At 37.8% G+C, this 27,647-nt stretch overlaps 2 protein-coding genes across 14 annotated transcripts in view; one reads left to right on the top strand and one right to left on the bottom strand.

The window, feature by feature from the left end:
- The window catches only part of Arfgef1 (ARF guanine nucleotide exchange factor 1), a 116,415-nt gene extending 111,316 nt beyond the window's left edge, over positions 1 to 5,099 (top strand). For both annotated transcript variants that reach the window (XM_069990843.1, XM_069990845.1), the window contains exons 38-39: positions 2,045 to 2,162; positions 3,655 to 5,099. In XM_069990843.1, coding sequence (XP_069846944.1) covers positions 2,045 to 2,162; positions 3,655 to 3,819 — 283 coding nt within the window. In that variant the 3' untranslated portion in view covers positions 3,820 to 5,099. The remainder of the gene's footprint in view (positions 1 to 2,044; positions 2,163 to 3,654) is intronic.
- Positions 5,100 to 5,928: 829 nt separating this feature from the next.
- The window catches only part of Cspp1 (centrosome and spindle pole associated protein 1), a 129,057-nt gene continuing 107,338 nt past the window's right edge, over positions 5,929 to 27,647 (bottom strand). For all 12 annotated transcript variants that reach the window (XM_069990849.1, XM_069990851.1, XM_069990850.1 and 9 more), the window contains 6 exons: positions 25,925 to 26,065; positions 21,009 to 21,055; positions 17,130 to 17,193; positions 15,203 to 15,312; positions 8,854 to 8,992; positions 5,929 to 6,786 (listed from right to left, as the gene is read on the bottom strand). In XM_069990849.1, coding sequence (XP_069846950.1) covers positions 6,575 to 6,786; positions 8,854 to 8,992; positions 15,203 to 15,312; positions 17,130 to 17,193; positions 21,009 to 21,055; positions 25,925 to 26,065 — 713 coding nt within the window. In that variant the 3' untranslated portion in view covers positions 5,929 to 6,574. The remainder of the gene's footprint in view (positions 6,787 to 8,853; positions 8,993 to 15,202; positions 15,313 to 17,129; positions 17,194 to 21,008; positions 21,056 to 25,924; positions 26,066 to 27,647) is intronic.

The following is a 27,647-nucleotide window of genomic DNA, read 5'->3' as shown; positions in this document are numbered from 1 at the left end:
GCCATTTCTCACCACTGGACTGGAGGCATGGTTCAGTAGCCAAGCATTCTTCCTGTGCTTGTAGCTCTTGTAGAAGGGCTGCTTCCACTGTAGACTACTCCCTTCCTTTGTACTGGGAGCTGCCTTGGCTGCAAGGTGCTTTATGATTTGTGATCTCTGCTAGTTCCCACTTGCTCCACATTGCCCCCATCCTCCTCTACGTACTCGGGGGCAGTGAACATACAAGCAGGAGGCATTGGTGTGGAGGGTGCTAACAGGGCACTGATTGGAGTTTTGTACTGGTTGGAAGAAAACTGACAGACCTACTCACTGCCTGCTGGTCTCAGTGTTTACAGACCCCATCCAGTATTCAGTTCCATGTAGTAGGAAGAGGCTGTGGAAAGTTTCATGATTCAGAGGGACTGGGACTATGGACCCGGTACTGTACTGACATGCTGGGATGCAGTTCCCAGGGGCAGGCCTCAGTGTTTCCACTCCCTATTTGACATTTCATCTCCCTGTGAGGGAGAGGAACCTATGGGTGTCATGTGATCAGGGTGCAGGGCTCTGACTTACCTAGTAATCAACACTGGCAGCCAGATAGAAGCAGGTCCCGGAAATTGAATGCTAAGCCAAATACCGGTTCAGTGCTTGCACCCTAAGAGCAGGGGAGTGGAAGAGTGTCTTTCTTCGCTGATGTTAGCCTTTCACACCAGAGCAGTCAGTATCTCACAAATCCCACACTGGCTTTAGGGTTTGTCTTGCAGTTAGAATTGCAGTCTGTCACCAGCGCCATCTGTGATAGTATCTTCAGCTTCTCAGGAAGCCAGGGAATGGCATGGAACTGTTGGCTGCTTTTTTTTGTTGCCCTTTCTTGCTGTTTTTCTGCTGTCCTGCCACCTCTTTCATAGTACTGATGCTCTTCTTTCCTTCAGAATTCTCTTACTTTTTCTGACTTTTGTTATTCACATCAAGTGGTAAGACACTCGTAATCCTTCAAGGGCTATTCCATCTATATCTTTTAAAGACAGTCTATCATGTCTAAGCTCCCTTGAACTGAGGCAGCTCAAGCAGTCCTGGCATCTCATCTTCCTGGGTCACTGGGGTTAAAGCTGTACATGACTACACCTGGCTTAGGTGAATGCATTTTACATATAAACAGATCATGTCAGCATATAGGATAAAAAAGATGTTAGCCTTTCTCTTAACATTCAGAAGCTTTAAACTGTGATTAAAAAGTTCAGATCTTTATAATAGTCCATTTTTATAGGGTAGTCCTTTGTGAAAATAAGTGTTTTCTTGCGTTTAGTTTCAGAAAATATTTGGAAATTGTTATTCTTTTTTTTTCTTCATTCTATTTTTGCTTCTGGACAACTGAAATCTAAAAGTAAGATAAGAATGAAACATGCTATGTAGAAATATTACTGCCACTTATATACTTTATATAAGTATATATAGATGGGATAGATGTTCACAGACCAACTAAATATATTTTAAGTTTCCAGTTTCTCATTTGTACCGACAAGACCATTGTGTTGCAGAAGAGCCTGAAGCCTCATTATCTTATCAGTGGGGAAGAGCCAGGTCTCTTCACATAGGATTGTACATGTGCTTTCACACTGGTTTCAAACTTAGTGAACTTAGAAAGTTAAGAAAATGTTGGGATTGGGGGGGAGGGGGGAGGCTGGGAAGGGATGTAAAGGGTAAACAAAGGAGGAGGCTGCAATGCTTGGTAAGAAATGTACACATTATCCTGCCCATGTAATTGTAACTCCTCTGTACAGTATGTTTACAAAAAAAAAAAAAAAAAAGCTAGCTCTAAAAAAAAAAAAGAAAATGTGGGTTTCCCTACAAGTTGAAATGTATTGTTAAGGTTAAATTTTTTTTCTAACTTGAAAAATATAAATGTAAAAGTTAATATTCTACTTAATGTAAAAAAGAAATGGGATCTAGCAAATTCATTATTATTATTCACTAGCCTTTTTTGTCTTAATTGTTCTTTTCCAGTGAGATCATACACTGACGAGTATACAAATAATGTAAAAGTAAGCCTTCTCTTTTGCAGTGTCTGCAGTGAAGCACTAAGTTACTTTCTCACTCTAACATCAGAAAGTCATCGGGAAGCCTGGACTAACTTGCTGCTGCTGTTCCTCACTAAAGTTCTGAAGATCAGCGATAACAGGGTAAGTATGAGGCTTCCATCCATAGCCCACTGGCACACTGTGTTGAACGTGAGGCACTCACGCCTCACTCACCTTTGTTGAGTAATCAGCAGTTTTATAGAATGTGTGGCAGTACTCAGGGCCTTACACTTGGTAGGTTGGCCCTCTCTTACTTGAGCCAGAATCCCCTAAGACACACCTGGTGTCAGTGACATTCCCTATTTGAAGTGCTTCTCCAGGCTGCAGCAGGCCTGTGACATAGTAATTCCACTTGACCAGGACCTCTAAATGAACAAGCTATGAACTAACTCATCATGTTTAAGTCAAGAAAGAGGTGAAGTACAACTTTGTAATTGTAACTATAAATATTTAAGGTTCTTGAAAGTACACATCTCAATAAAACATGTATAGCAGCTTTTAATAGCTTACATGTAAAACAAGTTGATGTGGCCCCAGATAAGTTTAAAAATCCTACTCAGGTGTCCTGATACTGAATCATCAGGCCCTAGCAGCATGGTCCCCATAGGGAGACCATGTAGAGGCAGGATGTGCCACGCTGGGTGTTAACTGAGCTTGTGTTCCCCCACTGCTTTTAGCCATGTGGCATGCTGTTTCCCTGCAGGAACAGAGAAGTGAAGGAGAGAGGGGGCAGACTTGTGCTCAGAGAGAACTACTGCAGAGATCAGAGACAGAGTGTATAAATTGTACTCTAAAAGTGGTCTTTTAATGTAGCTTTGCCCTAGAGGATGTTTACATATTTTATATTGCAGGTTAGGTAGAAATTTCCCTGAAAATTTAAAAATTAGACAAATTTTAATTTTAAAATTTAAAGCGATTATTTTAGTAACTTGTTTTTTAAAAGAAATTTTAAAATATGGAATTTGCATGTTATACTGGCACAGAGACTATGCTTATCTGTGCCATTCCAGTTTTAGTGTGTGTGTTGCCAAAGCGAGCACATAACTCTAGTTAAAGAATACTCTTTCCAACTTAACTTCTTAGTTTTTCTTATTACCTAGAAAAAGGATGACTGGCTTGGGGTTTGAGTCTTGGATTCTTCTCATTATTGCCTTGTATTTTTCTTTTTTGGTGTTTTGCATTTTTTAAATTATGTATTTGAACAAAGGGTTTCAGTTTCAGGAGTTGTCAGGTTATGTGTACAGTGCATTTTGACCAGTATTACCCCTTCTCTCCCCTACCCATCTTTCCCTTACCCTCAAGTTTTTTAGTTCATCTTATTACATAATGTACATTGAATATAATGACTGCATTTATTCCTCCCTCCACTCATATACCCCTAGCATTCATTTTGTTAAGCAATTTGGTACTAGGGTTTGGGGTTTGAAACCAGCGTATCTTGCTTGCTAAGTGGAGCCACTTGAGCCACTCCAGCCACTCCACAATCCATGAAGTCATTAGTTAACCAGTGCCTGCCCCCAAGTGCTCTAAAGGAACTTTTAGGCTCAGTGGTTTGCAATGGAAACAACTAATGGAGAATTTTGTCTTTCCCCAGTTTAAAGCTCATGCGTCATTCTACTATCCTCTCTTATGTGAAATTATGCAGTTTGACTTGATTCCTGAACTGCGTGCCGTTCTTAGAAGATTTTTTCTGCGAATTGGAGTCGTTTTCCAAATATCACAACCACCTGAACAGGAACTTGGAATAAACAAACAGTGATGGGAACGTAATATTTTTCTGTTGACGTTTACATCCCTCTGCTCTTTCAAAGGACCCTGGAGCTGAGGCTTCCTACCAGAAAATGGTCTCTCTGAATTACAGTGTCTGAGTTACTGGTAAATATGCTTACAACTAGAACTCAAACTTGGAACACTCCATCTAGTCCCTTTAGCAATCTAGTAGATTCTGTCATGTGGGCTCATGTTGAGCTAGAAAGCCTATTTAAAGTGTCAGCTTGTGCTCAGGGGTCCTTGCTTGTGCTCTAAGGCAGGGAGAGCCCTTCATATTTTTGGCAGGCATGGAAGTGAAATTTACCCAAAGAACTACAGATGTAAAGTGTGAACTTCTACAAGAAGTACAACTCAGGAGAGCTGTATTTTGAAGGTTAAAATGTTTATAATTGGGGAGGGTGGGGGAGGAAAAATTATTGTTCATGGTAAGATATTTAGCAACTATGGTATTCTTATTCTAAAGATTTTTGCACACTCAGGTTATCTGAGATACTGGTAATCATCCTTCTGTGAAAAATGTACAGAGTTGCAGGTCTGTAATATAAAAAAAAATCTTAGAGTTCTTCCTGCACTGTTTTATTTTCTTTATTTTCTTATCTACTTGCTAAATACCCATATTTTGTCAGATGCACTAAACATTTGGGTTGAACTTTTGTCTTTATTTTGTGGGGACTTTTAGTTTTGCCCTGTTTGGAGGGTGGTAACTTTGAGGAGTTCAACATGCTCAAAGGCTGTTGTCAAGATCAATAATGAGAGTGGGGACATGATGAGGATGAAGGTAGAAAATACCCTACTGACAATAACTACCTGTAATATACTTCTCTTAGGGCTTTTAAAGATGAGCCATTAAAATAGAATGATCCTTCATGGACTGAAACTTGAATCACTGCAAAATGAATCTTGCTGTCACTTTTCTTCTTTTGGGTGGCGGGGCTTGATGTAGATTTACTCTATGTACAGAATTTAATGTTGAATATATTAAAATAACAAATCTGGCATGGTTTGGGGAGGTTAGATTTACTGGAAATGTATTCATACTGTGAATTGTGCTCTAATGGTTAAAAAAAGACAAGATTGTCAAGCATTCCGTATTAACAGTGGATGTAGAAATTTTTTTCAGATGGATAAAATGTATATGGTACAGATGTAAAGTTTTCTATGTAAAAAATTCTGTACAACTTTCTGTACAATATTGATTCTCATCTGGCATATTCAAATCAGGTTATAGGTCAATAAAATTTTTGAATAATTTCATCAATGCAATCAAAACCTGTGTAACCCACAGCTCCATGTTTCATCAGTTCTTTTAGTTTTAATTAAGAGTTTAGACTACGGGAAGGATATTGCCAGCCAGAAGGACACTTGTTCTCTAGCTTCTGGCATTATAGCCTTTCCCTATCCCTTACGTGCTCTCTTATGACTCAGGGTGTTCATAATTGTCCTTGATAAATTTTCCTTTGGGTCAGTTTGCAAAGTGGTAATTTATGCCCTGGGAGTCATGTGGTACATAGTATCAAAAAACGTGGAGTATGCCAGTTAATTTTTAAGAGGATTGTGCTAAAATATATATATATATAGATAGATAGATAGATATCTATATATATATATCTAGATATATCTAGTAATTACAATATATCTAGTTATTACAAAATGTCTAGTTATTGAAAAGTACACTTATAAGAATACCACCATATGGATTACTGGTAGGACATAACCAGGTGTTCAAGTTACCCAACTTCGGGTGGCTGGAAACTACTGTGACCTTCCTGTGTCTGGCAGGAAGGTCATATTATCAGGACTCTTCCAAGGTGAGACACGGGAAAAAGTCTTTAATAGGCAAAATTCCAGAGAAATTTCACAGTTGTAGTACTCTTAAGACTGCCTGTCCTTGATTAGTCAATGGAAACATTTAGAGAAGCATGCCTGGATAGGGTGGTATTACTGTCATGATGCATGCTGAACTCTCTAATCCAAGTAAAAATTACTGCCCAAATTCTGAATGTTTGCTTTTTCAGAACTACTTAGTGATATCCATGGGTCTGGGGTGGTGGGACAAAGAACCCCAATTTCAGGTAAAATAAGAAACTGACACTGGTAATAAAAATAAAAATTTATTTCTATCAAGTAGTGAGAATCATATAAGTTAGTAACTCTGAGTCTGTGCCAATAAAATGGAGGCTGAAAGAGGTAATATTAATGCATGGCTCATGAAAAAATAATCACAGCTCCTTCAATTTCCACTGAAATCAGTAGCTACAAATGACATGGAAATAGCTCATTTGAGTCCATTCACACAGCAGCTGCAATAGTCACAGCTACAACAGTTGTATTTATTAAATGAATCATTTTGAGCAGAGATAACAATGGCAAATGTGCAAGAAAAAGTGTGTTCTGCTTTTACAGTACTGTTGAGACACATTTTATTCACCTTAACGACAAGTAGAATTTAATGTAATGCACATACTATAGTTGAACCCAAGAATTCTTTACCATCCTAATTTATGGCAAAATTGTGCAAAAATAATTCTATACAATTCTATTACATAAATCAATCATAACTTTTTATGTACACCATATACATCATATACATCATATACAGCGCATCAAGAATAAAATAGTTTATGTACGGATGGAATGCAATTAATTTTCAGGTAGAGGCCCAAAATAGGGCATATTATTTAAAAGGTACAGATTTAACATTCCATTCACCATAAAAGGCACTATTAAGTCCAGTGAATATTTATTTAACCATGTGCTGTAGACAGACCCTGCCAAGTGAAAGCCCCTGGTTTTCCTGGAACCTGCTGCTGCTCCTGGTGAAGCTGCTCTGCCATGAAGTGTTTCAGAGTTTCTGAGGTGCCAGGGCGGAGCCAGGGCTCAGTTGCTACAGAGGCTGATCCATCATCACCCATGTGTTTCATAATGTCATCAGGGTCAGCTAGTGAACTCTCGTCATCTACAGGAGGCAAGACATGTATCAGGTAACAAACAAAGGTCTTCTGTACACCAACCCGTTTCAACTCTGCATTTTCCCACAAAATTACATTCTGAGCTGTAATGTTTTTGTTTTGTTCAGATACCTTCCGACCTTACCCTTTTAAAGGTAGGAGAGCAGGTTCAGGAAGGGCCAGATTTGTAGGAGGTTGACTATGAGGCAATCGCACCCCAAGAAATTCTATAAGTGTAGCTTATCAAGAGACAGAGACTACCCCAGACATATTAAGTTGACTGTATCTATATATATATGACACAAAACATATCTATTGGAATTTCACAAGCTTGGGGGGGCTGTTTGTCCCACCTATAACATTACGCAAACAAAGTCATTTGGGGAAAACAATAGTTGAAATAAAATTACTTAGTAACCTAATCTAAGAAGGCTGTGTCCCTTAACAGTTCTTTGTCTTTCATTGCATTTGCTTGTACTCAACTTCATTATCTGTATTTTACTTATTAAGTATAATAATAGGAAAATCTGTCTTCCTACCCTGTGATGTCAATTTCTTTTATAAAAAAAAAAAATTACATCTCTTGGTCTGTGAAGCATTAGCCCAGCAAAGGGATATGAGCAATCAGTTAATGAGCAATCAATCCATATCGTACCTCAAAGCTCCTGTTTGAAAGGACAGTGTTAAAAAACAGTTTAGACATTGAACACCTTCTGAAAGAGAATCTTAAAATGTTCTATCTTTTGTCAACTTAAATATATCCATATTTGTTCAGTTTATTGATACTAAAGGAGGACATGAAAGAAAAGGTAGGTAATTTTCAGTATTCGTGGAAAGAAAATGCATCTGAGCTAAAAAGCCAACCTTTTTTTTTTGGTCTGGTCATGGGGCCTAAACTCTGGGCCTGGGCGCTGTCCCTCAGCTCTTCAGCTCAAGGCTAGCGCTCTACCACTTGAGCCACAGCGCCACTTCTGACTTTTTTTTTTAAATTTTATTTGTGAGCATACTGTACAGAGGAGTTACAATTACATGGGCAGGATAATGTGTACATTTCTTACCAAGCATTGCAGCCTCCTCCTTTGTTTACCCTTCACCTCCCTCCCCCCCCCCCCCCCCCCCCGCACCGACGTTGTAAAGCTCCTTTTGGACATGACAACTTGTACTTCTCATTGTTGCAACAGGTCCACCTGTATCCTTAAACAACTGCTTTTTCCCCATCTCCTCCACAAGTTATACTGATTTTTTTTTCTGCTTATGTGGTGCTGAGGAATCGAACCCAGGGCCTCATGCATGCAAGGCAAGCGCTCTACCACTGAGCCACCTTCCCAGCCCTACCAACCTTTCTTAATATTCCACATTTTCCTAGGTATGATACTATTTTCTCATTTTTATCAATTTATTTGGTGTGGAATTATCACAACCAGAATATATCACACCTGGATGACTAGAGAATGACTACAGTTTTTAAAATAGGATCTAAAAATAGAAAATTGCCACTAGGAAAATATTACAATGTAGTTTAATAGACCAAAGAGTGTTGTTCAGATAGATCACAATTTATATAATAAATTTTAAACAAATGCTAGAGTGATCTACTACTAATATAAATTCACCTGTTATCATTCTTATGACTAGCATGTGATAGTCTGGTAGAGAATTCAGTAGCTGTCTTAAGTAGCTGTGAGGTCCTGACAGGGATTAATCTGTAAAACACTGGAGTCTAATCTGGAAAAACTGGCTGGAAAAAGTGCTTTGTCCATGGGGTAGAAAGCCACATAAAAGGCAGATTTTCTGTTTAGTACTAAAAATTTACAACAGCTTTGTTATTTAAAAACAAAGCCTGGATAAAGTTCATATGCAAAAGTGTTTTTACCTGTTTAGAGTCCACTTAAATGGGTACCCTCTGTGGCAGAAAGAATCTGATATAAAATTCATCCTGAGGTCTGGTTATGTAGCACAATTATTGGGTCTAGATCCTGCAACTCAAAGGACCTAAATCTTACTCCCTTATTGAGCTAGTGTTAAATGTTCTTTAGATATGTGCTTGCTACGGACCAATAAATTTCACCATTTACCTGTATTAATGGGTTTATTCTGAAGTTCATTTAGTTTTCGCATTCGTTCCTCATTTCTCATTCTAAGCTGATCAACATTGACACTGGAGACAGATTTTAAAGAAAGACCATCTGGTAGTATATCAGAACGACTATTATCCTGTCAAAAATCATAGGTTGTTAGAAGCATTCAATAACAAAGAATCAGTGAACCAAAACCTATTAAACCTACTCACAATAAATGCACATTGTGATGAACAAAATAAATGAAAATACTCAACGTGTATATTGGCTATGTTTATCTGTATGAGATGACTTTCAAGGTATTGTTGGGTCTGTGACGACACAAATGCTGTCAGTCTGGATATGGTTTGGAAATTAAGGGCACGAAAAGATAAAAGAGATGTTGACTTAAGAATACACATAGAACCATGGAGAAGAAATAACCCAGAATTTAATTCTTACATTCTTGAGTGAGATACCAACAAAATGCAATAGGGGAAAAATTCTTTTAACAAGAATTGTTAAAATTCTTAAAACTGGATTTCTATCCTCAAAAAAATTTAGAACCTCATACCATATGCATTACAGACCTGAGTCAAAGAGCAAAAACCATAAAGGAAAACAAATAATTCATTATAGTGGGTGGGATAATTGTTTCTTAGATAAAACATCATAAGCTACCAAATAGAAAAATATTTACAAATATTTGCAAAATATTTGACTTACACCCTGAATATATAAAGAAGTCTTGAAACTAAACAATAGGGCTGGGAATGTGGCTTAGTGATAGACTGATTGCCTAGCATGCATGAAACCCTGGGTTCAATTCTTCAGTACCACATAAACAGTGACATTGGATTAAGTGGCACTAGCCTTAAGCAAAAGAAGCTTAGGACAGTGCCCGGGCCCTGAGTTCAAGCCCCAAGGACTAGCCAAAACACACACACACACACCACCACCACCACCACCACCACCTGAACTGTGACACACAATATAAAAATGTAGAGCAGAATCCTGAGCCCCTGTCCAGCACAGCTCAGCACTCCTAGATCTAGATCCACCCTGCAGATTTGATCATAAAGGCCCAGTCCACTTTGTAAAGCCTGTAGGTACAAAGCCTGACATCTCTAATTTGTAGGCCATGTCCATGGAGCTTCCACACCAGGGACCTTATGAATTGTGCCGGATGGGTCTGATAGGCTACTTGCCTAGCAGATTTGCCCCAGGAGGTGGAAACAGCAAATATTGTGCTTGCCCAATATGCACAGGAATGCACTGTTGTCTGGAGTCATGGCTAGCATCTGTTGCACCAAGACCGACTGAAGATGTCCTGGAGGCCCTCCAAGTAACTACTTGTGGCACTTACAAGAGAAAGCTAGTCAGTAAAGAAATAACCATTGTCTGGTCTCCATAATCAATTCAGTCTAATAGTGTCACTTAAAAAAAATGGACAAAGGATTTGAATCAACATCTCCAAAGAATATCTACAACTAGGAGTTAAAGATAAAACAAAGGAGCTAAAGAAGAAAGTCATAGATATGGAAAAAGCACTCAGAAATTACCAAACAGAAGTCCAAGAACTGGCAGACAATGCCAAGAAATCTCATCTTCATATAATTGGGATTAATGAAGCAGAAGAATACCAGAATATAGGGATGCAACACTTACTCAATAAGATTACGGAAAATTCTCAAAGAGAAAAACCTCACCCACATAACAAGCATACAGAATACCTAGAAGTAGGATCCTAGAATAAACACTTCTAGACACATTGTAGTAGACCTGCATTGCAAAGAGCTGATTTTAAATGCTGTAAAATGAAAGAAATTTAGTGTCACTCTCCATACAAAACCTCAACTCAAGGATCTCCTGGAAAAGTACCATCCTGAGAACCAGTAACTGCCAGCCCAGACTGGTATATCCAGCGAAACTAGAATTTGCATTCGATGGAGAAACTAAAATTACTATTAATAAAGAAAAATTAAAGGAATTCATGAACAAGAAGCCAGCACTACAAAAAAAAAAAAAAACTAAATGAAGGAATATAGCTCAAAGAAAGTAAGATCAGGGAACCACATCACACAGAAACCTAATGGAGAGTTCGCTTTATTAATATGAAATGAATGCCCTTTGTTTTTTTCTAATTGTAATTTGAAGTATGTTTTATCTGATATTAATATTACTACCCAAGCTTGTTTTATGAGGGCCATGTTTTTGGAAGGCTTTGTTCCAGCCTTCCAAAGCCTCAAGGCCATAGCTAATGAAAGACAAGGAAAGACAGGAATGGCTGCAGATTAGGTAAGCTAAGTAGACACTGGATAACTAACCAGGCTAGATTAGATTTTGTGATGGAAATAGAGTATTAGTGAAAAATGCTGGTGAGTATTCATAAAACCTAAAGCAGTTTAGTTTAAAGCATTACATCTCTTCGTAATTATACTAAGGTTCTGTGGGTTTTCAGCCTAGGGATGCTGATAAATGACAAAGTAGCTCTTTGAAATATTTTTGTAATTATCCTATAAATCTAAAATTATCTCAAAATACAAAGTCGAGGAACTGTTTTCCCAAAGTCCCTTAAGTAGACTACAGGAAACTAGTGGCTTAAGAGGACACAAACTTGTCACAAATTTGAAATGTATTATGATATTGAAATTAGTTATGATCCTTACAGAAATCCTTTTACTGTACATTGTTCAAAGTATACCTATGCCTCAAACTGTGAACCAGTCAGTGATCAGTGGCCTTTGTGTCTTGGCAGATACTTATTTAGTATCTGGGACAGTTTATCACAGCAAGTATACTTTCTTCAGGTTGATGTTTTGCTGCTTATATTTTTTGAATTTGCATTTTTGTTAACTTTGTGTTACAGCATACATTCTTTTCACAACCATGCAGCAGTAGCTTCAGAGATTTGTAGGAGTATAAAATTTGAGACAGAAATGTTAATGAATTAGCTCAGAATTGCTAACAATGTAAAGTGAGAAGAATAATCAATTAAAAGGAAAAATTGCAAGAAGTATGTACTATAGAAGTTGAATTTTAACAAATTGTTGCATTAGTATGCTGTCTGAGATGAAAATTATGTTTTCTTTAATGACATTTCTATAGAATGTTTCAGGACTTATTTAGTAAACTAAGGGTACTACCACCGACTGTTTCCAGAAACTTAGATCTAGTTGTGTAAATTTGGAAAATAAACTAAAAGCCTTAATTTGCTCACTAATAAAGTGGGGGTAATGAAATACTTGAATCACAGCAGTAGTGAAGATTAAAACAAATGATAGTACAAATACGAAACTTTCAATAAGCATCTTATAGAAGAAATAGTTACTGCTTTCATTGTTATTGCCATTGTATTATTGTGACATGTTGGAAAAATTACCTGTAACAATGTGCATAAATAAAAAAATTGAAAATGAAAAAAAAAGAAATAGCCAGGAAAATGCTGAAAAGAAAGCTGAAGTTACTAATGTGTTATCAAGACTATTTTGTGAGGTTAAGGATGTCTTTGATTATCATTAACTGTCACCCTTGATGCTTAGATAACACAATTATCTATATAAAATATAAAATTACATTATTGTCAAAAAAATACAACTGTAACGAAGGCCTGACGTTCAAAATCATTAGAGACCACACTCACTACATGGCTATAATCAATTATAGCCATCAGCAATACTGGCCAAGATGTGGACAAATTGGAACCCTCATATAATTTATAATGTAAAACAATACAGCTGTTTTGGAAAAGTCTGACAATTCCTCAAAATGTGACCACATGAGCCAACAATTATAGGCATATATTCAGAAAATAATAGAATCCTCTACATGAGTGCTAGTAACTAACAAAAAAGTGAAAACCTAAGTGTTACCACTGATGAATGAATAAATAAAATCTATTCATATAATGGTGCATTAAGCAATGAAATCAACTACTGATACATGCTACAACATGGAAAATCCTTGAAAAATGATGAAATCAGTCACAAATGATCATTTATTGCTCACTTATATGTAATAGCCAGAAAAGGCAAATCTCTAGAGTCCAAAGTAAATTAGTGGTTTCCTAATTCAACAAAGTTTCCACCAAATGGTAAAGTTGTAAATATAATGCTATCAAGCAGCTTCAGTTATTTGTTGGGAGCTTTCTGCATACCTGGCTCAATACTCTGTGTTTTGCTGACATTAAACATATGTCATAGAAGGAAATACAAAGTAAGAAACTATTCAAAGTTGCCTACCAGATGAGAAAGTTACATGGGTACAACAGTACTACTGAATTCACCTCTAAAAGCCTAGCTCTAGTAGAAAATGATAATAATATAATTTCTGACTTTAAAAACCTAAAAAAAGAAATTAAAGCAGAACTTAGGAAGTTGAAAAACTTCCCATGCTCCTGGATTGGGAGGATTAACATTGTGAAAATGGCAATACTTCCAAAGGCTATTTACAAATTCAATGCGATACCTATCAATATCCCAACTTCACCCTTTAATGAAATAGAAGCAGCAACCCAAAAATTCATATGGAACAAAAAAAAGACCCCAAATAGTAAAAACAATCCTTAGCAGTCCTGGAGGAATCTCAATACCAAATTTCAAATTCTACGACAAAGTCATAGTAATCAAAACAGTTTGGTACTGGCATAAGAACAGACCTGAGGTCCAGTGGAATAGAACTGAAGACCCAGAAATGAACCCATAAACCTATAGCCACCTAATCTTCGATAAGGGAGCTAAAAAAAATAGAATGGAAGAAAGACGCCTCTTCAGTAAATGCTGCTGGCGAAATTGGTTAAACACGTGTAGAAAACTAAAACTAGATCCTTCTATATCACCCTGCACCAATCAACTCCAAATGGATCAAAGATCTCAAAGTCAAAGCAGATACCCAGAAAACATTACAGGAAGGAATAGGAGAAACCTTAGGCCTCCTTGGCACAGGCTGAAATTCTCTTAATAAAGACCCAGAAACAACAAATCAAAGAAAGGTTGGACAAATGGGATTGCATGAAATTGCAGAGCTTCTGCATGGCAAAGGACATAGCTAGCAAGATTAATAGAAAGCCCATGGATTGGGAGAAGATCTTTACTAGCCATACAAAAGACAAGGGGTCTCATATCTAAAATATACTTAGAACTCAAAAAATTAAATCCCCCAACAACAAATCCTCAAAGAAACAACTAAAGACCTAAACAGAAATTTCTCTGAAGAGGAAATAAGAACAGCCAATAGACACATGAAGAAACTCTCAACTTCCCTAGCCATAAAAGAAATGCAAATCAAAACAACATTGAGATTCCACCTCACCCCAGTTAGAATGGCTATAACCAAGAAATCTAATAGCATCAGATACTAGAGGGGATGAGGCCAAAAGGGAACCCTACTGCATTATTGGTGGGAGTGTAAACTTGTTCAACCACTTTGAAAGGCAGTATGGAGGTTCCTCAAGACTCCACATAGAGCTCCCCTATGACCCAGCAATCCCACTTTTGGGCATTTACCCAAACGATCACAAACAAGGCTAAAGCTACCAGCACAACTATGTTTTTACAGCAGCACTATTTACCATAGCTAAGATATAGAACCAACCCAGATGCCCCTCAGTAGATGAATGGATCAAGAAAATGTTGTATATTTATACATTGGGATTCTATGGCTCCATCAGAAAGAGTGACATTACCCCATTTGTTAGGAACTGGAAAGACTTAGAAAAAATTATATTAAGTAAAGTAAGCGAGGTCCAAAGGAAAAAAAAAGAGGTGGGGAAGGAAGGGATGATGGGGGTAAGACAAAGGAGGAGGTAACAATGCTCAATGGGAAATGTACTCATTACCTTACTCATGTAACTGTAACCCCTCTGTACAGTATATTTACAATAAAAAATATAAAAATAATATAATTTCTGGGTACATGTGTAAAGTTTTGGAAAGGAGTGAAGAGAGATAATATGGGTTTGATTGTCAGTTGTCTTGCTTATTTGACCTTGGATGAGTCACTTAGGCAAAATGGGATGGATGCCTATATCACAATTAGGTGATTATAGGGGTATAATAAGCTTTCTAACCAATTGTTTCAGTTGCTTCTTGTATCATCTCTGAATCCCATGTATTCTGTGGGAGAAAGATGAAGAAGGGACATTGATTCTGTGCCAACTATATGTATCTGAGGAGATGATAAAATACTATCTCAAAAGCAAAATAGCAGAGTTCAGTGAGCTAACAAGTGATCAAGCTAATGGGTGATGGATAAAGGTAATTAATGTTTAAATCAAGAGCTCTTTATTGGACCACATAAGTTTAGGTGGGTGAGAACCCAGACAACTCACTCTAATAAATAGGAAAAAGTTGAGACACTTAATACGTACCAAGTCCAGTCCTTTCAATTTGTTCCTCCTCCGTTCCCTTGCAGAGGGCAGCTGTGACAGTAGAGGGAGGGCATCATCTTCAATGGCAGGGTATGTTTCACCATAAGCACCTAAACACACCACAGAAGGGAGAAGTATTATATTCAAACCATTTCAAATATAAAACCCAGGGTTAAACCAACAACATGGTTTGTCTTGTTTAGTTGCCAGCACTGGGGATTCAATTCTGAGCCTTACACCCAACTTTTCATTCATAGCTGGCACTTTACCACTGAAGCCACACCTCCACTTTAATCTTTTTGCTAGTTAGTAGGAGATAAATGTCTCAAGGATTTGTCTGCCTGGGAACCAGGTTCCAGCCTTCTGAGTAGCTAGGATTACAGGTGTAAGTCACTGGCTTCCAGTAAAAGCCCTCTTTTTAACTGCCTTATAGACATTATTTATGTACCATAAAATATACTCATTGTAACATATATAACTCAGTGATGTTTTCATAGATGTATATACCTCCCCTCATGCCCAGTAACTACCATTTCTCAGCCTGAGTTCACAATCTACTCTTCTTAATGATTTACCTTATCTAACATTTCACAAAGATAGAATTTTGAATACTCTTGTGTTTTTCACTTAGCACAATGTGCTTGAAGTTCCTCTACATTCTACATTGTTTATTGCTGACATTTTGTCTCTGCATTTACAAATTAATAAGCATTACTACCTGTAGGTGCTTATAAAGAATGCTGCTTTGAACATTTAGGTACAGTCTTTTGTGTGGATATTTGTTTGCAAATATTGTTAATAATACCATGTGTTAGCATAATATCCAGCAATTTCATCGTTATGGTAACTCTTGGTATTGCTAGAGATATTACCATTATTCTAGAGAGTCAACAGCCTATTTAACCAGAATGTGGTTCAGAATTTTTCCTAAGTCTTCTATTTGAAACAATTTAGACTTAGAGAAAACTTGGCTCAGTTTCTCCCAATGGTAATGTTCTATAAAAACAACACTGGGCGGGGGGTGGGGGGTGGGGTGGGGCATCTCACAACCAGGACACTGATGTTAACCTAGTGTTTCTAGTTTTATTTTTACTCATTTGTGACTATATATTAAGCTTAAGCTCTGTATCTTATTATCTGATTACATTTGTGTATCTACTCGGACAAGATGTTCACTCCAAATCCACCAGGATCTCTCATTTTGTTCCTTTCCAACTACACAAACCTCACTCGGACCCCTGAGGCCATCATTTACCAGTTCTGTCATTTCAAAAATAAAGCAGAATCATACAGTGTATAATGTGTCAGGACTGCTTTTTTTGCTTAGCATATTTTCTAAGAGTCATCCCAAGTGTCTACATATTTCCATAGGTGGTTTCTTCCTGCTGAGCAGTATTCCACTGTATGGATGGATCAGAGTTTAACCCTTTACCTGCTGAAGGACATCTTGGCTGATTCCAGTTTGGGGCTATTTTAAATAAACTGGTTAATGAACATTCATGTACAATTTTTGCGAGAACTACTCTTCTGACTTTTTTTTTGTGTGTGCTGTTTCCCAACTCAGGGCCTGGACACAATCCCCAAACCTCTTTGTGCTCAGGGCTAGCATACCACTTGAGTCACAGCACCACTTCTGGATTTTTTTGTTTATGTGGTACTGAGGAATCGAATCCAGGGCTTCATACATGCTAGGCAAGCACTCTACCACTAAGCCACCTTCCCAGCCTCCTCTGACTTTTAAGATTCATTTTAGTAATTCTGATTTTGAAAACTTCATAAGCCATATTTGATATCACTCATTAAGACAATAAAAAATGTTATGATTTTGTCATCTTGTTCAACAACAGTACTGGTTTCCTAAGCATGAAGGCACTTGAATATAAATACTGAATAACTAGTATAGCATTGGTAAATTAGACATACTCACCAATAAAAGCACTATCAGATTCCAACAATGAATTTTTCAAAAAGTCAGTAGTGTCATCTCTAGACTGAAAGAAACATCATATATTAATGGCTATTCTATGTATGGAAACAAATTTACCCTAACAGGCAACTCAAGTACCTATGCTAAGTCCCCAAAAAGCAAAAAAAGATGGAGAGAAAGAGAAGTAGGATTGCTACTATCCATCATCCATTCCAGTAACCCAGAGAAAATACTGGAAAGCATGAACACAGAAACTTCACCAAGCATTTACTCCTTAACTCCACCTCTTACTGCCCTCTTGTGGTAAAGTCAAAGGAGAGGATTATACTACTGCTAAATATGAAGCAGTGAATCAAAATGAAAGTTTTTAAAACATTACTGAGATTCACACATTCAGTAAATCTGTATGGCATACTTCCCAAATCTCTGCCAAGAATGGGATTGACACAATGGTGAATTAAGAGGCTCTATTCTAGAGTAGAAAGATTATAGTTCAATGGAGGAAAAGGAGACATGCCTTCAGATAATGATACCATGGCAAAACAATTCTCAAGATGTCGTAGCTCACATGCTGGGACATACAGGAAGGAAAAAATAGTGCACTAGGCATGTTGAGTTCACAAAGGAGACAAATTTATGTATGAAGAATTTATAGTATGTCAGAAGGAATCTTAAGTCATCTAACAACAACTCCTTGCACCTCTCCACATTTCTGGTTAGAACACTAGAAAGAAATTAACTTAATAAGTTTTAAGGCAATAACTTCTACTTTGGGCCAGCAATCATCACTAAAAAGTTCTCTTCCATTGAATTCTTCTATAGATGTAATTCATGTCTCCTTTTAACTTGCCATCCATTGAGTCTACTTACTTTCTAGTAAGATCATGACAATAAAAGCAGCTGTTCTCAGCATACTTCACACCCAGCACCCAACTTCTCTCTTGCATTACAGTCCTTCACATACTTCAGTGTTTGTTCTAAGTCTACCTAAACCTTAATCCTTTCCATCCAATCATGTTCAATTTCATCCTACATAACTTTCTAAATAATCTCGTTTCTAGGGAGATCAGGAGTCCAATATTTATTTGCGTTTTTAAGAGCCATGTAAACTTCTGGCATATGCTGAGCATGTACTCAGCCTAGTCTGCTTCTAATCCAAGATTTTAACAAAAGTTCCAGCTCTTAAATTTCAGTATCTTTTCACTAAGAAATGTGACCATTACATACGGAGAAACATCCCTAACTTCAGTGTCTGCCCAGATAGGTGTTAAGGTATCTCAGAGCACGTCCTATGTGACAGTAGGCGTCTGGGACAAGTGTGGGTTCAAACCTGGGTTTACTGCTCATTGGCTTGGCGACTGTGGGTAAGATAATAAGCCTTTAAGCTCTACATGAAAACTGTAGCTATTAGCAATATCATCAGTTTAAAATCAAGCACCAACATTTGTTGGTAACCCTGAGCAACTAAGAACTGAGCTTTAATCATTTTTAAATAGGGGAAAAAGCCAGGGTCCATGGCTCATGCCTGCAATCCCAGCTATTCTAGAGGGAAGATAGGATCGAGCAAGGCCAGCCAAAGGGGGGAAAAACGTTAGCAAAACCCCATCTGAATCGATGAGCCAGGTATGGTGGTGCCTGGTAATTCAGCTACAAGAGAGACTATAGGCAGAAGTTTAAGGCTAGTCCTAGGTAAATATTTGAGACCTTGTCTCAATATTTAGCAAAAAAGGGCTAAAGTGGTAGGGGCTCAAGTGGTAGGCAGAGTACTTGTCTAGCAAGTAGCATCACACTGAGTTCAAATCCCAGTACCTCAAATGGGGTTGGGGGTGCGTGGCGGGGAGAGATTTGATGGAGTAACAGGGGAGAAATACTTCCAATATCATAACAGTGTTATCAAAATTAAATTTGTATTTCCAGCCTCCCTCTTTCTCCCTGGACTCATATCTATGTATGCACCATGTCCAATTATTTGTCTAATAAGCACCTCATACTTAATATGCCCTATATCCTATTGGGTCTCCTACTAAAATCCAAACACTTCAAGACTACGTTCTAGGATACTCTTGCCCAGATAGTTATAAAACCCATATGCTCAGTCTACTATCAACATGTGATAGTGACTGACAAAAATATAAAACAGCTGGGCACTGGTGCCTTAAGTCCATAATCCTAGCTACTCAGGTGGTTGAAATCTAAGGATCACGATTCAAAGTCAGCCTGGGAAGGAAAGTCTGTGAGACTCTGTTTTTGTTTTGTTTTGGTGCTGGTCCTGTGGGGCTTACTCAAGGCCTGGGCATTGTCTCTGAGCTTATTTTGTTGACGGCTAGCATTCTACCACTTAAGCCACAGATTCACTTCCAGCTTCTTTGGTAATTTAATGGAGATAAGAGTCTCCCAGACTTTCCTGGCCAGCCTGGCTTTGAACTGTGATCATCACATCTCAGCCCTCTGAGTAGCTAGAATTACTGGGTTAAGCCACCAGTACTTGGCTCTATGAGATACTTCTCCAATTAACCACCAAAAAGCCACACCTCAAATGGTAGAGCACTAGCCTTGAGCACAAAAGCACTGAGACAACAGCCAGCCCTAGGAACAGCACAAAAAAAGAAAGAAAACTAATTGGTACCATTCTTCCACTGCAAAGCAGAAAGGCAACCCTGACATTGTCCTCAGTTATCACTGCTCTGACCCATCAGGTCCTGCTCACCCTTGCTCAAGAACCTCCTGACTACCCACCTCTCCCCAGTGTCTGGTTCAAACATTTTCTTCTCAGTCTCAAATGCCAACTGTATTTCAAATTGTAAGACCTCACATTCTAATACTCTCCAAGTCACCTTCCTTGATATTCCTGTTTTGCCCAACTGCATGATGTAACATAATAGATCAGCAGACTTCTATTGAGTCCTGAATCCTGACTACGTGGAACAATTTTCTGGTCCATAAAAACTATTCACGAAGTCTCTGTTGAATGAAAATGGCTCATCCCTTCCCTTTAAGCAGTTTTGCACAGAAGTAATATCACAGGGTAAGAGTGAGGTTATCCCTAGTACCTTATTTTCTTTACAGCCCTTACCACTTATGTTAGATTTTTGGCTACTGCTAATATTAATACAACACATACTTTGCACTCAGTATGGGCCAGGCCCTATTACAAGGACTTTTAATCCATATATTATTTCACTTAATCCTCACAATAACCCTTCTCCTGCATTTATTTTATTAACATCCTTCTGCTATATAAAGGGAGTTTCACTTTGACATTTCCATACATGTTTACAATGTATCCAATCAAACTCACTTCCTCTATCACTCTCCCTTACCGCACTAACCTTCTTAAAACAATTTCAACAGGTTCTTCTGTTCTACTTTCACATACACAAACGAAGATCTACTTTAATCATATTGATCCTCATATTCTCTCTTTATTAAACCCTTTCTCTTCTGCTGGCACTCCTTCCCACCAACAAAGCATGTTTTACTTTTTATTATTTATTACTTATTTACTGTATTTTTATTAACTAACATTTATACAAAACATCACGTCGTAAACTTGTCCATTCATACCTGGAAAATGTCATTTTAATTGTCATAGTAACCCTCAGGGGTAAGTACTAGCATCTCTATTTTATAGATAATAAGAAACCAAGGCAGAGATTAAATGTACCCAAATAAATCACACAGCCTAGTACTAGGATCTTCTTAGCATTTATGTTTCTTCTATATATCATATCATCAATTTTCTAGATACCTGCTGCACTGATTAAAACTTAAAAATCTCTTAATTTTCTCAAAAATTAAAAATTTGTAATATTCACTTTTCATATTCCTAAAATTTGTTCCCTCAAAACCTAACTTTAAAAATTAGAACTAGTTACTTACCATTCTGTGCCCTCGAACTTTAGCCCTTGGGATAACATCTAAGTCAACTGTAGTCAAAACAGAACAAAAACAAGTTAAAAGTTTAGAAAACATTCAATAAGCTTCAGATTCTCTTTTCTGACTAGCTCCTTACTCTGAATTCCTTTCCATCTACCATACCTCAAAAAATTCTTAGGACACTACTTATTAATAAACCTAACTCTACGCCCATTCTAGATAAAACTTCCCTGTTCACAATACTAAATATAATTAACTTTAAACTGAACTTTAAACTGATGCCTAAGAACCAGAAACTGATTAATACAGGAGTCTTCACCATATTCTACCATATTTCTGTTGTCTGTATAGAAAGCCATTGGGTGCACTTGAACAATGAATTAAAGTAAGCTAATTCTTTATTGTTGTTTGTTGTGTTTTTCTACTAACCTAGTCTAGGATTTGACCTCTGGCTTCTATTATCTGGTACTAAAGACATGTGCTTTATTTCATCTCATACCCTGATGAATTTTGTTTTTTGGGGGGGAGAATTGAACTTTATTTTTTATATGTTTTTTATTGTAAAGATACTGTACCGAGGGGTTACCTTTACATGAGTAAGGTAATGAGTACATTTCCTGTAAGGTCTGAACAGGGACACCTCCCTCCCTCTTGGCTAAGTTTCTGCCCAGTATTTGTTACCTAGGTAACTGCCAGACCTGGAAGCAGTCACCTTCCCCTCCTGCTAGTCCTGGGCCATGTCTGGTCACATGCCTCCAATCTGACCTTAGGAGGGTCCTAGACCCTGAGGTCACATCCAGATCCAGTGTGGCCAAATCTTTCCCCCACCTGGCCACACCTTTTCCTGTCCCTGGCCTAGATAAGTCCTGGCCCTGGAGAGCCCCCCCCCCCATCCCCCCCCCACCCCGCTTTCCTTTTCCGCCATGCCTCTCACCATGCATGGTGTGGGCAGTAGTTCGGTAAATAAACTTCTTTTCCTGCCTTTATAGCACGTGGTGCTCTCTTCATCAGCTACCTAATGAAACCTACCTATTTAATGTACCTTACATTTCCTATCAAACATTGTCTTCCTCCTTTGTTTTTCCCCTACCATCCCCCTTCCCTCCCTACCCCCTCCCTCCTCCCCGCCAAAGTTGTAAAGTTCATTTTCAACATAGTGTCTTGTACATCTCATTGTTACAATGGGTCAACCTGTATCCTTATTTCAGCATTTTGTCATTCCCCATCCCTCCCCAAATTAGAAAAATGTATATACAAGATGCAGGGCACCGACATCAAATACAGTGAAAATTGTGGGGAAAGAACATACCAAAGAAACAAAAAAAAAGCCACATAGTACATTATAAATATATTAAAAACAATAGCAAGAAAGAAAAAACCACTTGTGTTCCTATCTTGTGGTTCATTTCACTTAACATCTCATCATCTTATATGGTCATATATATATATAGCTTTTGACTTTTTCTGCTTGTCCTAGACAAGTAGGCTAAATTCTAAGAACACAGAATTCTTTTTTTACCTAGTTCCAGCAGCAAAGATTTTTTTTAATTGTTTAAATTGTGAAGGTGATGCGCAGAGAGGCTACAGTCACATAGGCCAGGTAATGAGCATATTTCCTTTTGAACAGTATCACCCCTAACTCATTTTCTGCCACTTTTTCCCCTCATGCTCCCCCTCCTCCCCATCAAATTGTAAAGTTCATTTCCAACATCATGTCTAGTGAATATCACTGCTGAATTTGTTCACCTTTTGTCTCACCATTTCTGTGATTCCCCTTCCCCTTCCCAAATCGGATAAACGTATATACAAGACAAAGGGTACAGGAATCAAAAACAGTGACAGAAGGGAGTAAACCAAAGAAAAAAAAAGGAAAGGAAAAAAGAATTTTGCTTCCATTTCTTGGAGTTCATTTCCATAAATGTTTTATATGATCATATGCACATAGCTATTGAGCCCTTGTGATCCTTTCCTAAGAATATCCTCCTTTATTCTTATTTTGTGAATGTTTAGACTGCTGTTTAATCACAAGTGTAATTATTTGTCACTTACTATCCACTGGGTTTACCTGTAGACTTTAGGCACATTCTAATTATTACAAATAAGGGAAAACATGCAGTTTATATTTCTTTGGGTCTGGCTTACTGTGCTTAGTATGTCTTCCAAGTCTTTCCATTTCCTTATGAATGGGGCTTATCAATCTCTCTGATGTAAGCAGAGAATTCCATTATGTATCTATCCCATTTTCTTGATCCATTCATCCACCAAAGGGCATCTGAGTTGATTCCAGATCTTGGCTATGTTAAATAATACTGCAATGAACATGTATGTCCTGGTGGCTTTAGTGTAGCCTGATTTGTAATCTTTCGGATAAATGCCCAGGGGTGGGATTGCTGGGTCATAGGGAAGCTCTATGTTTAGTCTTTTGAGGAACCACCATACTAGTGTACTAGTGTTCCCTTGTGGCCATATCCCACCACCATCTGTTATTATTAGTTGTCTTGATTATAGCCATTGTAATTGAGGTTTGGTAGAATCTTAGTGTTGTTTTGATTTGCATCTCTTCTATTGCCACAAATGTCAAACATTTCTTCATGTATTTACTAGCCATTCTTATTTCTTCTTCAAAGAATTCTCTCTTTAAGTCTTTAGCCCATTTATTAATTGGGTTGTTGTTTCTTTGAGGATTCAAAATAAATCCTCAAAGAAACCTCCCAAAATAGGGAGATTTAATGTTTTGAGCTATGAGTATATTTTAGATATGAGGCCCTTGTCTGATGCTAAAGATCTTTTCCCATTGTGTAGGCTTTCTATTTATCTTCAGCAGCAAAGATTTTAAGGAGAAAAAAGAGGAAGAACCGTAGGAAAGAGGGACAGGAAGCTGAAAAGTAGAGAGAAATAGAGTCTACAGATTAAGCTTGGAAACACCTAGTACTGGGCCCACCAGTTAGTTAGCTTTGGTGACAGACTGGGGGATCTCAAAGTAAGAAAAGCCTTCACTTCCCATATGTCTGAACCCAGGACAGAGATTTAGTGGACAGTGACCCACTCTGTGTGATAGCTTCAGACAAGGAGGACATTCTTTTTTCTTTTTGGTCAGTCATGGGGCTTGAACTCGGCCTGGGTGCTGCTGTGCCTTAGCAATTCAGCTCAAGGCAAGCATGCTACCACTTAAACCACAAAGCCACTTCGGTTTTCAGTTGGTTAATGGCAGCCAACCATTTTTTTTTTAACTCCACATCTTGGAGGCTGTGGCAGATGTTATCTAGAGAAAGGGACTATTGTTCAAGACAACCAAGGAACTAAAAATTAAGGACCAAGCCAGGTGCCGGTGGCTCACACTTATAATCCTACGTCTTCAGGAGCTGAGATCAGAGGATCTAAGTTCAAAGCCAACCCCAACAGGGAAGTCTACGAGACTCTTATCTCTAATTAACCACCAGAAAACAAAGTGGTGCTGTGGCTCAAGGAATAGCACCCATGCCCAGAATTCAAGCCCCATGACTGACAAAACGAAAAACAAAAAACTAAGGAACAATGACAGCTCATGGAGTATGCACAACCAGCCACTGTATCCGAGAGACAGCCATGAGAAGGTGCTATGGAGAGGGAGAGGTTCTAATAAGGGCCAGCTGGAAAATTCAATCAACTGAAAGCTCAGTTTCATCAACTGAAAGAAGAGGACACAGTGCTCAGAAGCCCCACCCTCACTGGCATGATGGGAGTTTTACTGTGTGAGGAACATTTTGGAAACAGCATGGAGCCCATGTCTAGCAGAATGCTTAGGTCCCAAGGGGCCGCCACCTGTCTGAGGTCAGATAGGTTTTGAGAATGATCTACCCTGAGAACTTGAAAATTAAAGAATAATCTCAGCTCTGGGGAGTCTTAGAAAACCAGGTCAGTACTAGAAAGGAGAGGACCACAAGAGATAATTGTGAATAGCACCTAGCCCATGGCTGTTGATTACCTGTTGACTGTAGGTACTTGCTGCCAGATGGGGCTGAGAGCTCTGGGAATAATTTTATATCACACAGTGTCTTCCCTGTGATAGGGTGATGAACTGATGAGCAGGGACTAAAAGCACTGAGATCTATAGGCAGAGAAGTACCTCAGTTCTCCCCTAAGAACTCAATTCTTGCTTTTCCCACTATCAGATACAATTGGGGGACACTCCTATGCTGGCATACGAGCTGCCTCCAAAGGGTACAAAAATTGGGAGGCCTGTGCAGCTCATAAACTACAAATCTCCATGAAGTCAGAAACAGTTTTCAACATACAAGGAAGATCACCTCAACTGAAAGACTACAGGTGATAAAAACTCAGCAAGTAATTTGCCTCAAAAACACCCAAATCCAATGCAAAAAAAAAAAAAAATCAACAATTATTAACAACAACAAAAAATCAACACAACATCCTCAAAAGTCAACAATCCCAAAGTAATAGAGACTAGGGACAGTAAAGAAGATGAAAGCCCAGATGAAGGAATGCAAAAGAATGATTATGAGAATAATCAATGAGTTAACTGTATACCTATATGACTTCAAAGAGAAAACTTAAATACACTTCCCAAACATACAGAAAAAATGTCCTACAGGGCACTAATGCATTCTCTCAGCCTTTTTGTAGCTCATAGTTCGTGGTATAGATGTAACCAGTCCTGACCCAAATATTCAATCTTTCTGGCTACAGTGACCAGGTAGGACCCTCTCATATATGAATACAGTACTCTGACCCCTATTGAACCAACCAAGATGCTCTCTGAGATTTGTTCTTTTGTGGGACCATTTGGCAAAGGGCCAGGAGAGCATGGAACAGCCAGTGGAGAAGCCTGTCTGAGACTGTAAATCAAGAGAGGTCACAAGGGAAGCTGACAAAAGAAAACCCCATTGATGCTATTTTAAATGGCAATGATTGTTTCTCACCTTCAGCATCTTCCTGTATTTTTAATCTATTTAGCCTCTTCTGCTGCTCTCTCAGCAAGGCTTGCTGCTGAATCTCTAAGGTGTGTTGATCTCTTGGAGGATCTGGGTACATAAATTTCAGATCAACTCGTGTTTCTGAATCTGGTACAGAAAAATACATGACATAACCAAGGTAAACATTTTCAAATGAGATTTTACAAAGACCTTCACATAAATGTTTGTAACAACTTTATTCATAACTGTCACAACATGAAAGCAACTAAGATGTCTACCAGGAGATAAATGGATAAACTGTGAAATATTATTAAACAATGGAATATTACTCAGTAACAAGAAAAAATGATCTTTCAAACCAAGAAAAGGCATGGAGGAAAAATCAAATGCATATTAATTATTAAGTGAAAAAGGCCAATCTGAGGAGGCTACATGCAATATGATACTAACTATATGAACTTTTGAAAAAAGCAAAGTATGAAAACCATAAAGGGATTAGTAATTGCTAGGGGAGAGGAAACTGAGTTGGTATAGCATAGAGGGTTTTTACAGTTATGAGATTATTCTGTATTTTATTACAACAATGGATATATATCACCATACATTTGTCCAAATTGATAAAAAAAAATTTCAAAGTAAGCTATAAACTTTGGATGATACTCATTTGTCAATATGGGTAAATGGATTGCAATAAAGTGTATGACTATGCTGCAGGATGCCGATAATGGAGGAGGCAGAGAAAATGTTGAGACAGAGACTATATGCAAAAACTCTCTGTATATCCTATTCAGTATTACCATAAACCTAAAACTGCTTTACAAATAAAATTCATTAATGTTTTCTTAAAGAAATTTTTGTATACTTTATTATATGTAACAATATAGTGAGATATCACCAAAGTTGAAGGATGTTAAAACAGCCATAAAACTAAAAACCATGACATTAATATTCTCCAATAAATGTCCTTTTCAAAAACATATGTATCAACATTATAAGAAATCTTCCAGGACAAGTAGCAGTTTATGATGATGCACCTTCATCCTGATTTACCCCTCTTCCTGCCAAGAGGACAATTCTGTGTAGGTACATACAAGTGATGAGTCACTGGCTATGATACAGAAAGCCATACTGTTTATAGCTGATACCTAAAACACACTGAAGAAATAAAAACAAGCCATGAACCAGTGTCTTATGCCTGTAAGCTACTCAGGAAGCTGATCTCTGAGAATCATGGTTCAAAGCCACCTCAGGCAGGAAAGTTCTTGAGACACTCATCTCCAATTAATCAGCCAAAACCTGGAGGTGGAGTTATTGCTCAAGTGGGTAGAGCACTAGTCTGGAACAAAAGAAGCTCAGGGACAGTGCCAGGCCTTACTCTGAACCCCAGCCTGGCATATGTAAACATACACAAAAAAATTAAAAAAGGAAACAAAAAAACCCAGTAAATTAGTATTTTATCCATTGCAAATTTCACGTGAAAAGCAAAATAAATTCAAACAGCCTGGAATTTTAGGAGATATTTAATTACCAAAATAAATGTTAGTCTAAGAAGCTGTCTCTGCCAAGATTGAATTATAATTTATCAGAAGCAAAATAGTAAATAGTAATTTTTAAATCTTGAGAATAAAAAAATAGCTTATATATAAAAGCCACAAAAGTATTATCTTAAAGAAATTAACTTAAATATATAAAAAGCTTTATGTGAAAGTAAAAACACACCGACTAATTA

The sequence above is a fragment of the Dipodomys merriami genome, unplaced genomic scaffold, assembly GCF_024711535.1.
Source record: "Dipodomys merriami isolate MVZ:Mamm:240054 unplaced genomic scaffold, mDipMer1.0.p SCAF_4, whole genome shotgun sequence".
Lineage (NCBI taxonomy): Eukaryota > Metazoa > Chordata > Mammalia > Rodentia > Heteromyidae > Dipodomys > Dipodomys merriami.
This window is presented reverse-complemented; position numbering and strand designations above follow the sequence as displayed.